Raw genomic sequence first — 16,572 nt, 5'->3', positions numbered from 1 at the left:
GAAGTTATTTAAAATGTGTTAAAATATGTTAATCATCTATAACCACATTAAATATAAAACATGAACACTGTAACTACATTAATCAATTAAACATGTACGAGTGCATTGAAGCACAAATATATTATTAATAGCATTTAATGTGACTTTCTATATAATGCCATGATGAAGTGATAATTTTTGTCTTTATGCTGAGTATTTTTGTAAGTGGTCACATATGAAAAATGGATCAAATGAGATTCAAAGCAAGCGAGAAAGGAAAATAAGTTTCTTCTAGAAAATTTCAGCTTATGCAATATATGGAGAACTATACCTTCAAAGAAGACACGGGACAAGGTTTCTCAAACAAGAGAAAGTCCCTATGTAAACTAAATGAAACAATAGCATGCCAACAGAAAGATACAAGGATGTAGAGTATGAGGAAAGAGAAAAAAAAGTTATAAAATGTATAGATTTAAAACAAGATACAGTGCATGGTAGACATCCCAATTCAATTATTGTAGAATCCAGTCCTATCTTGACTACATAGTCTCAGAGTTGGATAAATATGCACAGTTATGTAATTACACAAGCGAGTAGAGTTTTTCATTCGCAAAGTTTTTCTTTACACAAATTGTAAAGCTGAATTTCAACATGTTCTGAGATTTGGGATAAAAAAAAAGAATAAGTAACACTGGAGAAATTCTAAAGATCTTCTTTATAATAACATGACTGCTCATCTTGAAAAAACAACCCTACTAAACTTCTACTTGTTCTAATTGACTCGATAGATATTTTCTTTGTATTATTATGTAGTTATTGGTTCACCTTAACAAGTTTTTGTCTATTGTTGTGTCTTATTTAGGCAGAAAACAAATACAATTTACACACAGTATCAAATGCTGTCAGTAAATCTAAAAGCTACAAACAAGTTTAGAAGTGCCTTCAATATTTCATCATCATTATCATAAGATTCATCACTTCTGCAATGTTTATTAATATTACATTTCGACTTGTTTTTCATGGCCATGTTAGTTGGAAACACAGGGAGTTGAAGTCCAACATATCTGCAGAGCACTAAGCTAAAGGAAAGGTACTCTACTGTGATTAAAATAATTTACTGATCATTAAACTAACTGCTTATTCTTTTCCTGTTCACCTTATGTATTTTCCGTTCTTGTTTCCTTTTTTTTTTCTGTTGCACCTATTTTCAACATGTTTCTCACCTGGGGCAGGGTTGTCATATTTAGAAAACTTTGTGTAAATAAATCAATAAAAACAACTTTTCTGTTTAACCAATTCATGTAAAATGAAAGCAATGCATAGAAGGATAGGAAATCACTTATTCTGCAGACAAGAAGATATTGTTTGAAAATCTACAAATCCAAGGGGAAAAAAGAACCCCAAGAACGGAATATCATTAGCATCGTTACTGTTCCATACTTTTAAAATCACACCATCTTTCAAGCTTTATTTACTTCATTTTCCCGGTTACTACTACAATGCAGTTTAAAAACTACCACAGTGGCCTGTTTGAAGGTCCCTTGCCAAATACTAATGCAGTTTTCCATCATCCTTAATTATTTCTGTAACGGTGTGTGTGGGTTCCATGAGCTCTATACTATCCAACCTGGAATTCTTTAAATTACAAGCTAAGAGTTTCTCACAGAGAAAAGAGACTACAACAGAGCCTAGCAAAACTGGTCAATTATTAACTACAGGTAGTCCTCGACTTACAACAGTTCATATGTATGACTGTAACCTTGTTGCTGGTATCCTTATGATTTATATTGATATTGTTTCCTGATTGCTTATTTGTACCCTATGACTATCATTAAGTTTTGTACCTGATGATTCTTGATGAACGTATCTTTTCTTTTATGTACACTGAGAGCATATGCACCAAGACAAATTCCTTGTGTGTCCAATCACACTTGGCCAATAAAGAATTCTATTCTATTCTATTCTATTCTTTAGTGACTGTTCAGAGTTACAACAGCACTGAAAAAAGTGACTTAGGGCCATTTTTCACACTTACAAGCGTTGCAGCATCGCCATGATCATATAATCAAAATTCAGACTGTTGGCAACTGTTGTAGTGTCCTGGGATCATGTGATCACCTTTTGTGACCTTTCTGACAAGCAAAGTCAATCGCTAAACAAAATTCATGTAACTGTGCTACTAACTTAACAACTGCAATGATTCACTTAATAACCGTCACAAGAAAAGTCGTAAAATGGGGCAGATCTCACTTAACAAATGTCTTGCTTAGCAACATAAATTTTGGGTTCAATTGTGGTCGTTAAGTCGAGGACTACCTCTATTGATAATATCAATGTGATTCAAACTAAGCCCCTGTAAAAGAGAATTAATATTAGCAACTCTAAAAGGTCCTGGAGATTATGAAAGTTTGGAAGACATAAAGAAACTGTTCATCATTAGAAGGTGTCCTCCAAAATAGATTGATAAAGGCTAATATAGGTAGTCCTCAACTTACAACCGTTCATTTAGTGGCCGTTTGAAGTTACAATGGCACTGAAAAATGTGACTTATGACCGTGTTTCATACTTATGACCATTGCATCATCCATACAGTCACATGATGAGAATTCAGACGCTTGGCAGTTGACTTATATTTTTGACAGTTGCAGTGTCCTGGGTTTAAGTGATCAACTTTTTGCAACTTTCTGACAAGCAAAAGTCAATGGGGAAGCCAGATTCACTTAACAACTGCATTACTAGCTTTAACAACTGCAACAATTCACCTAACAACAGTGGTAAAAAAGGTCATAAAAGATAAGAAAGGTCATAAAATAGGGCAACTGTTTAACAACTGTTTCACTTAGCAACAGAGCTCAAATTTTGAGCTCACTTGTGGCCGTGAGTCGAGGATTACGTGTATAGAAGGCTATTCTGTAGTATTTTTTCTATGAAGTACAATATTGCTTGCTCTTTCATTACCAAAGACTCAGAATCAGAGAATTCTGGGAGTTGGAAGTCCACATACCCTCCTGAGACCAAGGCTGGGAAACACAGACTCACAGTTAAACATAAAAATCGGAAGAAAACTACAGTTTTCTCCAGGTGACTTTCGTTCCTTTGGCTTTCCTTGGCCAAATCTGCCCAGATCTGCCATCCATCCGTCAGAATTCCCACCACCACCACCACCAAAACAACAACAACATGAAAAAACCCATGCTTGAAATGGAAGGTGTCAGTTGCATAACAAAAAAAATAAAAAAATCACCCCATTTTGCAAAGCTGAGGTGCAATTCAAAGTTTTCAAACCAGCCTCCTGGGTCCCATTTCAGCATATTCAAACCCACCCCCTCACCCCACCCAAAGCAAGCTTTCAGAAAGCTACCTCAGTTTGAATAGTCCATAGGTACTTCAAGGGCGGGAGAGAAACAGGAGGAGGAAGCAAAGAGTTTCTGTTTTAAGCCAGAGATATTAAACGATTTGTTTTCGTTGAAAGGCTAGCTCCAGTCTTGTGACTCCTTATTTACTATTCTGGTAACTGTGGCTGCATCTGCAACTGATAGTGTTTCCTCAGAGAGATCAGATTCCACTGGCCGCTCGCCAGCAGGCATGTGACTGCAGCGAAGGGAACCCTCCGTGCCAGATATAGAAGTAATTTGCACAAAACACTAGGCAGAGGATTAACTGGCCAAGGGCGGGTGGACAGCCTGCCTTGCATTTTCTCCCTGGTTCTCTCTCTGAGGATAAGCAAGTGGCAGGCATCTATTCCTTCCCTCCTCAAAGAAGCATCACAGGGCACAGCCAGAGATTATGTAAAGCCCAAAGCACATCACAGACTGTTTCAGTTTTTCCCTCACATTTACATCTTAAGAGTCTCTAGGAAATCTCTTTGCCTCTTTTCTTACTGAGGAAGACCTAATCAAGTCAATGTGGCCACTACTCAGAAAAGAGAGTGGGTGGGGTGAGGACTCGGTCACGGCTGGAAAAAGGAAGCTATGCACACCCAAGAAGAGGAACTGGGATGAAAGGACACAGGCTAATTGTAGAAATACATATACATATATCTACAAGTCTAAGCCTACCTATAGTTAATGGGGGTGACTTGTAGGGCAATTTAGTCACTTGTCCAGGCGTTGATTAGTGGAAAGCAAAGTCAAGGCCCTTAAAGCTTTTTCTTTTGGTTCCTCAGGACTATAACAGTTTTAGACCAGACAGAAGCTATTCCCCACTTCCACTATTATGATAATTATAATTATTGTATAATTAAAATGAGTAGGGTGGAGGCATCCATTCATGTAACACAATGTTTGTAAACAAGGCCACATGCTTGTCACACTGATATATATATATATACACACACACACACACACACACACACACACACATATACATATATATATACATACACACACACACACACACACATGTATCACACCATGCAGACTGCGGTATAATATGGATATTCATAATCCAGCTGAGCTGATTTTTATAGAGAAAATCCTCTCAGAAGATAAAGCTCAGAGCTTATGTCGGCGCTCTGCTTAAAAGCTCCGGTACTCCTGACCTTTTTGCATTTCTACTCTGGATTTGTCAAAAATTGTCGTTTTAACCAGGGGTGAAATCCAGCAGGTTCTAACAGATTCTGGAGAACCGGTAGCAGAAATTTTGAGTAGTTCAGAGAACCGGCAAATACCACCTCTGGCTGGCCCCAGAGTGGGGTGGGAAGAGTGGGGTGGTGCCAAGCCCACCAAGCCACGCTCACAGAACCGGTAGGGAAAAAATTTGCATTTCATCCCTGGTTTTAACTCAGCACTCCAATTCAGACTCTTCTGGATGTATTGGGAGATAATTTCCATCATCCCAGATATCGTGGTCAAGAATATTTAGGGACTGGGATAGCAACAGTTAAATCATCTAGCAAGAAAGGGACAAGATTGGGGAACATTACTTTAAACTTGACCACATTCAAATTGAATAAAAAGAGATTAATATCATGTAGTTCTTAGCATACTAATTTACTTATCTCCAACTTAGTATCTAATTAGTTGAAAATTCTGCAACTTGCAGTCATAACACAAATATACAAAGTTAGGGAAGGCTATTTTAGGCAATAATTTATAAAGGAGGAAAACAGGCCTAAATTAGGTACTTAGGCAAGTCAGGTTTTGGAGGAAGGAACACTACTTATGTCCCTTTTAGAATACCCCCTTAAGTTTTCGGTGATGGAGATCTACCAACTTTGCAGACTTCCCCACAGATGATACAAGAGTAAAAAGCTGCCTGTTTAATGAAGGCCAACCATTTTGAACTTGGAAAAGCCAAAGTACTGTTAATAACCCGATTTGTTTTGTGTTTATTTTTTCCACTTGTTCTGATCTTAGCCCAAAAGCTGAACATTTTACTTTGGAAAGGAGTAATTAAATTCATAATATATTGAAGTGTGCACAGGAAAGTATTTCTTGGGTGAGGGGAATTGGCATTAAAAATGCACAGGCACTTTGTAAATTAAAGAAGAGGTCATGATGCACAACTTTGTTTTTTAATGTAAAGATTCTCAAGAGAGTAGTGGGCCATGTTTTAAAACATTGTGCACACTGGCTTTCAAAGCTCATGATATGTTTCCCATTTGCAATGTTTCTTCCTTTTTCTGCATATTTTCCTCTCCCCATATGGTTATTATTTAAAAATGTACGGTAATAGCCACTGAACACACATGCCAGCAAAATTATTGTATTGTATTGTATTGTATGGTGGCTTAAAGCCTGGATGAACTCATCTTTGATGGGCCTCTCAGTGACTGATTTAAATTCTGAAACTTGTTTCCTCCCTGTTATGTTTCGATGACAAAAGCCCCTTCGCTGTTTCTTTAGCATTTGAAACACCAAATGCATTTGAAACACCAAAAACCAACCTTTTTCAGATTTTTGTCAGCAATTCCAATGAATCATCCCCACCCACCAATTTGCCTCAAACCTGATAGAAACATTCATATGCTAAAAATAAAACTTGTCTTTATATAAGACTGGTTTCCTTAAAAAACCAGCTTCTTTTGAAAGCAAGGCAGACACACACCGGCTGACAACTCCTTCCCCTCTGCCAGCATATTCAAATAAACAAGACAAAAATTTTCGAGGCAGTCTTTTTTAAAATATATATAATTGGTGAAGAACAGAAAAGTAAGAATGATGCAATGTTATGACAGCAGTAAAAACAGGATTCCTTATATTAGAACTCTTGGCATCCTACTTCTTATTTTTACATTTTTCAAGCAATTCTGTAACTTGTGGTAAGTAGAAATAAGATTATAAAACACTCACTTGCGGAATTTATGAAAAGCCTATACTTTCCACAAAGAACATTCCTCTCAGGTCCCCACAAGAGATGAACTGCTCTGGAAGCAACCAGCAATGCTATCTGGACGCATTCTTGCACTTGTACAGGTTGTCCTCGACTTACAACAGTTCTTTAGGGACCGTTCAAAGTTACAACGGCACTGAAAAACGTGATTTATGACCATTTTTCACACTAATGACCACTGCAGCATCCGCAGGGTCATGTGATCAAAATTCAGATGCTTGGCAATGCGTTCATATTTATGACTGTTGCTGTGTCCCAGGGTCATGTGGTTCCCTTTTGCAACCTTCTGACCAGCAAAGTCAATGGGGAAGCCAGATTCACTTAACAACCAGATCACTAATTTATCAACTACAGTGGTTCACTTAACAACAGTGGCAAGAAAAGCCGTAAAAATGGGGCAAAACTCACTTAACAAACATCTCATTTAACAACAGATTCTGGGCTCAATTGTGGTTGTCAGTTGTGGACTACCAGTATAAGAACATCTATACACATAAATGAATGGGCATCATTATCTGCTGGTTCATTTGTTAATAAATGGTTGGGCAACTTGCAGGTCTACAGCCATTGGCAACCACTTTGGTCCTTTTCATAGCACCCCACTCTGGATTTGATGAAAACATCAATGTTAGCTCCCCATCATGTGGAAACAGAAAAATACTAGTTTAAGTCCTGATACAAGCTTGATAGGTTTTTTTTTTTTAAAGAAACAAAGAAAACGTATGCCTTGGCATGCTGACTCTTTAGAAGGAAAAAAAAGATTGGAAAGTGAATTAGCTACTCTACTATTAATATAATACTTGATAAACTGTGCAGTTTGCAGAACTCCAAAATTCCCACTAGATCATCAAACACTCTGGCAACAGTAGCTCTTCTACACATTAACGTGATTAGTTAAACAGTAAAATAACTCAGAGGTAGTTTCATCTCTATAATATTTTGGTTTCTATGCAGCCAGCTCTGCTGCTGTAAAATATTTGCTGTACTTCAGAACTCTGGGCACACTACTGGCAAAGCACTTCTCTATTTTCCTCCCTCCCAACCAATTACATAATCAACATGTCATGTGCTTAAAGATTTAGTCAACAAATGTCTCAATTATATACAATACAGAGGATTGTTTTTTTTTTCTTTTTGAAATGTTTTCACTTCAGTTGCTCTTTCACTTCAGTAGCAAGCCATCCCTTTTTATTTAATATTCTCCATAAAGGTAATAGGGGCGAGCAATTGCAAAAATCAGTCCCTAAACACAAGCCCAAAGCAAGCCCAATCAAAGATCAAATGAGAAATGTTCCTTCTAGAGATAAACAAAGGAGGAGTTAGCAATTCCAAGCCAAATTGGAACTGCAGAGAAATCCTACAGTACTGGAGTGCTGCTTGTCCTGTATATGTCTGCATGGTAGCAGAACTAATAATATTAAAAAAATACAATGCAACAGTACAAGTAAACATCTTCTCTCTTTCAAAACCTCCTGAAGTCCATTCCAGGATACAATGTGCTGCAGTTTACAGATACTTGCAGATTTATTCATGTTAAGCAGCCTTTTAGGGGAAGAATGCCAGACCCCCTTAACATGAAACACTGCCACTAACAGCAATTCCCTAAAGACGTCATCCTTTCCTTGTAGCCATCAGAAACAATTTCATACTAGAGGATAAAAAGAAGGCTAGGAAGGCAGTATAATACAGCACAAGGGGAAGTAATTTTCCCACTGAAGCAGAAACATTCAGCACGTGTTTCCCTCCCCAATTCTGATGGTTTCCTTGTTGCATCTGCTTTTGCAGTGAAGAAGAAAAACCCAAAAACAGAATGTGGGGAGCACACTAAAACTACAATTCCAATCACTTCTACACAATGTCAAGACACTGTGGCACTTTGGCTTCGGGAAGAAAGAATGAACTATCTCAGATGTCAGCAGGCAGAACAAAAGGGAAATTCTTGGCAGTGGGATCCTGCCAGCCCTGTATCTCTAGAGAAAACTGGTCTTCAGAATTTCCTCTGTAGCATCAGCTGGGCTGAAAATTAATTAGCAGAAGCCTTCAGAAGCCAAAGGGAACTTGGTAACACAGGGATGCAACAGTAAAATCAGAGTGACATTGTTTAGTGTTCCTATGTGGAAGAAGTTATGCGATATTAAAACATTAATATGCTGACAGTCTCCAGTGAGAGATTGTTCCTTGTTTGCACACAATCCTAATCCAAGCTCTACATTCAAGGTGGTAATGGATTTAGAATAGGGTGTCCATCTTCCAGGAGAAGAGTCTCCTCTAAAAATCATGGCTATACCTGCAAACATGGCTCAGATCAAAGGCATCAAACAATTATTCTGGCTTCAAAAGAAGTAGCCAAGGGAAGAATTCAAGGACTATGCTAAGTAAAGCATTTTCTGTTATGTCGCAATTCCACTGAATAAAGACTATAGCAAACATAAGATGGCCTTGTGTAATGCTTTGCCATTGTGCTGTCCACGCCTAACTATCTAGGCTTGGATTGGGTTGGCCCATCGAAGTCTATTTTGCTTAATAGTAGACCTCCAATCTCTCAAGCAAACTAACTCTAAAATCCTGTGAATGGGATATGTCAAGAACTGAAGCTGGGACTGCACATGCTTTCTGCTCTATTCCTAAGTAATGGCCCCATCAGAACCTCTTCTGCTTTTTACTAGAAGCTGATGCAAACCATCCTCAAAGCGCCAAGTCTGTTCCAAGCTTCAGAGGAAGACACCATAGTTCAGCTGATTTCTTGAAACAGGACTTACATTTCAAGATTTAAATTTTAAGAGATATAACATGATTCCAAATATGGAAGCAAATAAAGCAAATAAAAGGAAAAAATCAAATAAAAATAAGAATCCAAAATCTATTGTACCTCATGCTTTTCAAAACAAACAAACAAAACCCAGAATGGCTGACTTGAATTTACTACAGAACTACATTTTAAACCCATCATTATTCCTTTCTCAAGAACACTTTGCAAACTGTGCAAATTAAAGACAGCTAGACAGTAGATGACAGGTTAAAGGCTTTGCACCCAGAATATAGTTCTGAGTTAGTTTTCTGTGCTGGATAGCTTATGAACTGCTATAATAGCAATAATTCTATTTGCATTATTTCCTCTTAGGAAAGTTGGATTCATTTAAATATCTCTAACAAAAGGCAACATATTTGCTTGCACATGACAACTAGAAACTGAATCACTGCAATTGATCACATAAAAGGCATTCACATATATTAAGGTGTTTCTCCCATTCTCTAGGAAAGTTCTTGGTGCTTGCTGCAATCTTCCAAGATAGGAGTGTCTGCAGGATCTACACCTTTTGTCATGATGATGAAAGCAATGCTGTACTGTAAACACCAATTTCTTAAGTGCATGCCATGTTCTCACACTTGTAGAAAAGGGATGGAGACTGGGTGTAATGCTGCTTTCATCATTTGCCCTCTCTTTCTCTTCTGCAGAAACCTCTGTTCCCAGGGTTCTCGTGCATTACAGATTCACTATGGACCACCCAGATTATAGATATTTGCCCTAGAATAGCAACAGGATTGAAAGCCTGAAGGTCTCCAAATTAAAAATTCCTTTAGATCTAAAAATAGACAACCAGAAGCCCACTAGTTTCCCCAGCCAGAACATCTGGATTCAGAACATGAAAAGAATATAAGTTAACCACCTCTCTTCTAAACAATAGCTGACAATGGTTTAATTAATACTTTTCAGCAAAAAAATAATGTGAATTGAGAGTTTATTTTCCACATTATACATCTGTTACCAGAAGCATTTAAACACTTGTTAGAACTGAAAAACAGTAAAAAAAAAACAAACCCCCCCCCTCACCTGAATTCATTTAAGGCATCCACAATCCTGTTATATGCCAAACTCCGTTGGCTGGCATCAGCTGACCGACGGCTTGTTTTCATAGCCTTGAAAAAAAATGTTTAAACTAATATCAGACAAAACTCCAAGTCATATGCTATGCTTTATCTAAAGTGGACTTGAGCAGGCAAACAGAGGGTAGGTTTGTTTTTTTTTGTTATGTCTGTGTGTGGACTTCTTTTTAATGCGATAAATATTGTCCCTTGATAAATTTCATATCAAGATAGAGATATGTGAGGAACAAGTATTTACACTGTCCCTTTTTTCTACACTCTTGCTTGCAAGAGGCTATAAAGAGGCCCAGGTTTTCCCACACTGCAAGAGCAGATTCCACGTTCAAACAAATCCTTCAACTAATTGCCTGCACCCAATAGTAAATATAATTCATTGTTAGAGAGGTAGGATTTGTTCTCTGAACAAGGGGCAGAATGCAGGTTAATGTGAGTCATAATCCTAAAGTAATCAGATCCATTGTTCTCACCTCTTTATCTCTTTGAAGCAAGTGACTAGGACCCAATTCAGAATTCACATGGTGTTCCATCATGTGCTCCCCACTATCACATAGATATTCCCATATCTGATTTAAGCTCCCTGTGGTTTTGTGCAAACAGGAATGTGCACAATGCACTGCATTCATGTAGGACTACAACACAGGGCACTTTCCACCACTAAAATAGAGTACAGGAGCTTAATAGACATAGTCGTCTATCTATCTATTGTCCATTTTACAGCCTGAGAATTCTCCCTAAAGCCCCGAGGGATTTCTATGCAGAAGATATAACAGGAGGTCATGGGTTGAAGAAGAGGAAATCTTATTCTGCAAGCAGAAGTCAATTTCCACAGCTGTGGATTTTGTATATTTTTAACATATGCAGAGGAGAGAGAATGGCAGAACTATTCCTTCAACTCACTAAGGCTAATTCCAATAGCCATGCTCTTATTCCATATCAGAGCTAGCTGGAATCCAACCCACCCTAAATTTGGCAGCCTTTGTCTACCATATGCTGTGCACTCATAGTCAGTGTACCCAGTGCTGCTGACTGTATATCTGTGGTATATACCAAAGCAAGACTGCAGAGACTTATGTCATCTGCCTCACTCAAGGCGATTGCCAATTGGCACACTGACTGCTTTTCAAAAGCTTTTTGTGATTATTTCAAATGTGCTGCTGATGAAGTGCCCTACCCAAAGTATCATTTAAAAAAGAGGGGGAAATGGTACTGGACTGTGATACAGTCTCCCTCACAGGCGAAACAAGAATGGGCAGTGGGGTCATAGTGGTGAGGCAAGAGGAACAGTCCAGGATCACAGCAAAAGAGTCCACAAAAGACACCAGATCACTGATGCAGAATATGTTACGGCAAACTCTCTCATGCATATCAATGCACCCCACGCTGCATGGAGTGTCTGCATGGAGTGACTGGGGTCCCAGCAAAATAGTACCCACCATTTGAGTACCAGCAAACCTAAATCTGTCTTTGGCCCGAGTGAGCCACTGGTTGGCCCCATGATATAGAGGAGGAGATGCAGACACAGGTTTATGGAAGAGTTGCAGAAGCACCTTCATATCAGGGTATAGAGAATATGCTAATGTACCCAAAGACACCTGTCTATGTCAATGGCATGACTATAATTACTATGCCTGTTTTTGGGATGTAAATACGTTTCAAAGGGAAGCCCAAACAGCTCTGGCAAGATAATTGAGCAGAAGAATTATAACTAGGAATTTAACTCAGACATCTGTAGTCATAGCTATTAGACCACGTAACTCAAAACTAACTAAATCAGCTCAGCACAGCCTTTTCTTCTTGGCTACTTAAGAGTGATCTCAAGAGTTTTATGCATTGCCCTGAAATAAGACCACTCTCCAATGTTAGCATTATGGAGTCTGCATGTGCATTGCCAGCTTGGTCTAACACAATATTTCTCAAACTTGGCAACTTAAAGATACATGCGGACTTCAAACTCCCAGAATTTTCTAGCCAGTATGTTTAAATCCACACTTTTTAATTTTGTGAAGGTTGAGATGAACTGGTCTAATGCCTCTAAATTAATTCTCATAAGTCTCAATCTTGCAAATTAAACTGGTAAAGCCATATCATAAAATAGATTTAGCAAATAAATTAGAAGTATGTATAGTTGATGATAGTATTTACCTGTTCTATTGCACTCTTCAGCTTATTCATATGGCTCTCAAAAAGAGGGAAGTGTGAGAAAAAGAACTCATTAAATTTGCTATTTTCTTCTTCATCCTTTGAAAGTGAGAATATCACCCCAATTGCTATCTTCTTTTTCCTGACAATTCCTGGATTTGGGCTGGAGTTGTCATCTGATAAGTTAAAGCTTTCTTCCACTGACCTTTATAAGAACCAAAAATGAAGAAATGCAAATTATTTGAAATGTTTCGAACTATATCGCAGGTAGAACTTTGATACAGTAAAATAACCCCCTCACTTGTCATTTTAAAAAAAAAATGATAATCTGAAATTAATACTAGATCTTAGTCTCTGAGTCTCAACCAGCATGCTTGTTTCTGCTATTAATGCCCAGAGTTCTAAATATCATAGAATTGTGGAGAACCATTTAAATCACCGATCGCAACCCTCTGCTGTGTACAGGAATCCAATTCAAGTAATCACAACAGCCCAACCTCTAAACATGTCCTGAAAACAGCTCTTGCAGGACAATTTTCCACAACATTCAGCTGGAATATGTTGTCATATTAAATCTGTTATTCCAAATAGAATCAGCACCCTTACCATAGCTGCATTCTTTGTTACATCATTTCAAGAATTTGAAATATTCCATCACATTTTTTTCATCTTCTCAAAGCTAAACATTCCCAGTTCTTTCCATTTTTCTTCATGTGACTTAAACTTTCATTCTCTTTGTTATTCTTTTAAATGGTCTCCAATTTCCTCTTTTAATGCCCAGAATTGTACACAATAATGGAGGTATTGGAGGTAATGGAGGTAATAAATATAGTAGAACAAGAATTTCCCGATATTTGGAAGCTATCTCACACTGCCAGTTCATATTCAGCTTTCTCACAGGTACCTTTGCCAGTCTTCTCCATCTCTTACCTGTGCTTTTTGTCTCTTTGCCCCTTCTTAACCCATATCTTCATGAAACTTTATGTTGCAATAGGCCTATAGTCTATCGCAACATGAATGTCCCATAAAACAGTATGCTCTAGTTTCCATTCATACTTTTCAAATAAGATAAAATGGAGTGGGGGAAGTAAACTCCATTGAATTAAAAGGAGTCATTTAGATACTGGGAAATAATATGGAGCAAAGCAACTGGAGTAATTGTGTTTCAAATGATTAGGTACATAACTCTAATGCATAAGTGAAACCCACAACATAAAATGAACATTAAGCTACGTTCTACGCTCGCACCATTATCCTAAAACATTTACTCTCTTGCAGGAGCACTGAAAGGTACACCAAGATGTTGGCTTCCAGTCAGTCACCCAATCACACCTATATACATTGTGTGGAAATTCAAACAGCATTTCTAGTCTGCTCACCATCTTGGGAAGACTCCATTCTCCAAGCTTGTCGTCTGACTGCGACGCCAGCGCCGTTGGTAACTGCTAGCACAGCTTCTGTTCAGTGAAGAACCCGGAGATGGAAAAGGAGTGATAAGCAGGCTGCTAAGAGATGCTGCAACAATTAAATAAAAAAAAAGGAAATTATGTTTAAAAAAACATTTCATTCAAATGAAACATAGGTTTATTTTGTGAATGTGAGAAGCAAAATCTGAACATATGTAACTATTATTGCTTGAAAGGCTTTCTCCTTTCTGTAGTGGTTATATGTTTCTTCTTCTTCTATAAAGTAACCCAGATGCCAGATACAGACTCACATCCATATTATCTTTATTTTGTTTTGCATCCTGTCTATAGACTGATACACACAGGATGCACTGGAAGAAATGTTTTTTTTACAGGCTGCCTCCACCGTCAAACACTTATCTTAAAATTATCTAACCCCACAGCAATACCTTTATAATGGAATATTTCTTTCTGCTAAAACACGATCAAGTATTTTCAAGTTGCAGCATTCAGCAAACTGTTTGGCGAGTTATTCTTAAGAACGTCTAATACATTTTATGGTTTTGCTGAACTAGCAAGGAATATTATGCTAAGCCATGGTTTGCTTACCATGAATGAAAGAAGAATTGGCTAGGTTCAGATTGTATCAGATAAGAAAACATATTAAGCCTTAGTAATCCAACCAAAAAGATATACAATGGCAAAATAATTATACAATAAAAAAAACCCAGGCCCTTATGATACTAATAAACAACATTACCAGATCTTGCAATTCCACTGTCTCTGTCTTCATTCAGCTCTCTGCCAGGCATGTCCATAGGGTTGCTGTGAACTATGCAGAGAAGACCAGCCATTAATCCAAGTTCATAAAACCTTCGCACCATCTCATGCTCCATTTAATTTACCAAATAATCATGCTCATTGGTGACTTCATTTAGAACTTTGAAAATAACAGCAAGGCATACCCATCACCAAGGAACACTGCAAAGCAGATCTAGTCATACACAGGTATCTTCTATAAAGGTTCAGGCAGTATTGGCAGCCCACCTCTTCATTTCAACAGAAATGAAATATTATCGAAAAAGTGAGGTTAGCCATGGAGCAAAAGCACTTGGTACCAAGCTGTAAGCAGTGCTAAAATAAAAAGAAGAGTATGACAAGCACTATACGATGGGTGCTCTACAACGCATCAGATCTGGATTTGCACTTCTATTGCTTCTTCAATTAAGCATGACACTATCTGCATTTGCAGCCAATTCTTATTCACCAGAGGCGAAATTCTAAGCAGAAGCTAGAACTCCAATCTGCCAAATCAAAAGTTTCTTGATCAAAATTATTTCAGAAATCATAGATTTGCAGATCCACGAAAAGAAAAGAAAAAAAAATCTAAATCAGCCATGGAAATAAAACTTGGATAATGGAAAGCCAAACAGGAGCAGCTTAGTTCAGGTTTAAGCAAATGGTGAAATAAAATGTTTTTTATCATTAAGATTAATTCAGTTTTGCAGAAGCTAATGAGTAATCCCTATATAGTTAGGGATTTCCAAACCCCAAATGATTTCCTCAGTTTGACGTGAATTGAAGATGATAGGGATTTCACTTTTGGAAGGAGTGGGGGAGACCTTATTGTCTCTTCTGTGACTAAAGGTCTTATTTCCAAGGCCAAACTACAGATCCACTCAGTTTTGTCAAACCAACTAGTCTATCCATACAGCACATAGCAAACCTGCAAAGAAAGAGGCGCTCCGGATCAGGCGGAGCGGACCTTGTTCAGAGAATGCCCGCCTAGGGCTGCAAAGCTGTGAGAAACCTACATGGCAAAATGTAAAATACACATGAAAGAATGAGGTTAGTAAAGCAGAACAGATTCTGTGGAGGGGAAGATGTAAGCCAACACAAACGCAGACCCACAAACACAGCAAAACCCACACCTTTTACACCTGAATACAGTGTAGGACTTCAAACTGTACTGCCTTCCCAGATTTACGTATCAGTTTTAATGCAGGAGGGTTTTTCCCCCCCATTCTGAATAAATCAGTACATGAGGTAAAAGCTTCAAATAATTACTAATTACAACACGAGTACATATATGGACGGCCCTGATTATGGACTTGTATTAGTTTGATGATACATCAAGCACCTAATAATTTTATAAATGTAGAAAAATTCTCTTTATCTACCAAAACTTATTTTCTTAAGTTTTTCTGGGCTGAAGAGATGCCTTTTGCTTTAAATGTTTATATGTACCTGTGCAGAGAATAAACCTTATTTAATAAAAATCCTCTTTGTAGAATTCTTCCCCTTCCCCCAATTGTCTCAATTCACAAATCCTCATAGTAAACCCATAAATAATCTATTTTGAAAACAGATTAAAATCTTTTAAAGGAACAACAGGTAGTCCTCGATTTACAACAGTGCATTTAGTGATCATTCAAAGTTACAATGGCACTGAAAAAAGTGACTTATAACAAAAGTGACTTTAAGAGCCTTGGTAGTACAGGGGTTTAAGGCACCCTGTTATTAAGCTTATTAAGACCAGCTGCCTGCAATTACTGCAGGGTTCGAATCTCGCCAAGGCTCAAGGTTGACTCAGCCTTCCATCCTTTCTAAGGTAGGTGAAATGAGGACCCAGTTTGTGGGGGCAATAAGCTGACTTTGTATAAATATACAAAAGGATGAAGGCTATTGCTGAGCACATTGTAAGCCGCCCTGAGTCTTCGGAGAAGGGCGGCATATAAATCAAATTAAAAAAAAAAATTTTTTTTCACACTTACGGCCATTGCAGCATCCCCATTGTCATGTGATTTACATTTGGATGTTTGACAACTGG

The 16,572-nt window shown here is 37.9% G+C and overlaps 1 protein-coding gene across 7 annotated transcripts in view; it reads right to left on the bottom strand.

The window, feature by feature from the left end:
* FNIP1 (folliculin interacting protein 1) overlaps positions 1–16,572 on the bottom strand; it is a 101,073-nt gene that overhangs the window by 17,988 nt on the left and 66,513 nt on the right. For 4 of the 7 annotated variants that reach the window (XM_034404300.2, XM_034404322.2, XM_034404308.3 and 1 more), the window contains 5 exons: positions 15,469–15,552; positions 14,503–14,574; positions 13,716–13,851; positions 12,340–12,541; positions 10,145–10,230 (listed from right to left, as the gene is read on the bottom strand). In XM_034404300.2, the coding sequence (XP_034260191.2) occupies positions 10,145–10,230; positions 12,340–12,541; positions 13,716–13,851; positions 14,503–14,574; positions 15,469–15,552 (580 nt within the window). The remainder of the gene's footprint in view (positions 1–10,144; positions 10,231–12,339; positions 12,542–13,715; positions 13,852–14,502; positions 14,575–15,468; positions 15,553–16,572) is intronic. The other 3 variants (XM_034404315.2, XM_034404329.2, XM_087883653.1) reach the window with 1 other exon arrangement.

Source organism: Pantherophis guttatus, chromosome 2 (genome assembly GCF_059756535.1).
Source record: "Pantherophis guttatus breed Tessera chromosome 2, ASM5975653v1, whole genome shotgun sequence".
NCBI lineage: Eukaryota > Metazoa > Chordata > Lepidosauria > Squamata > Colubridae > Pantherophis > Pantherophis guttatus.
Note: the sequence above shows the minus strand (reverse complement) of the source record. Positions and strands in the feature narration are given on the sequence as shown.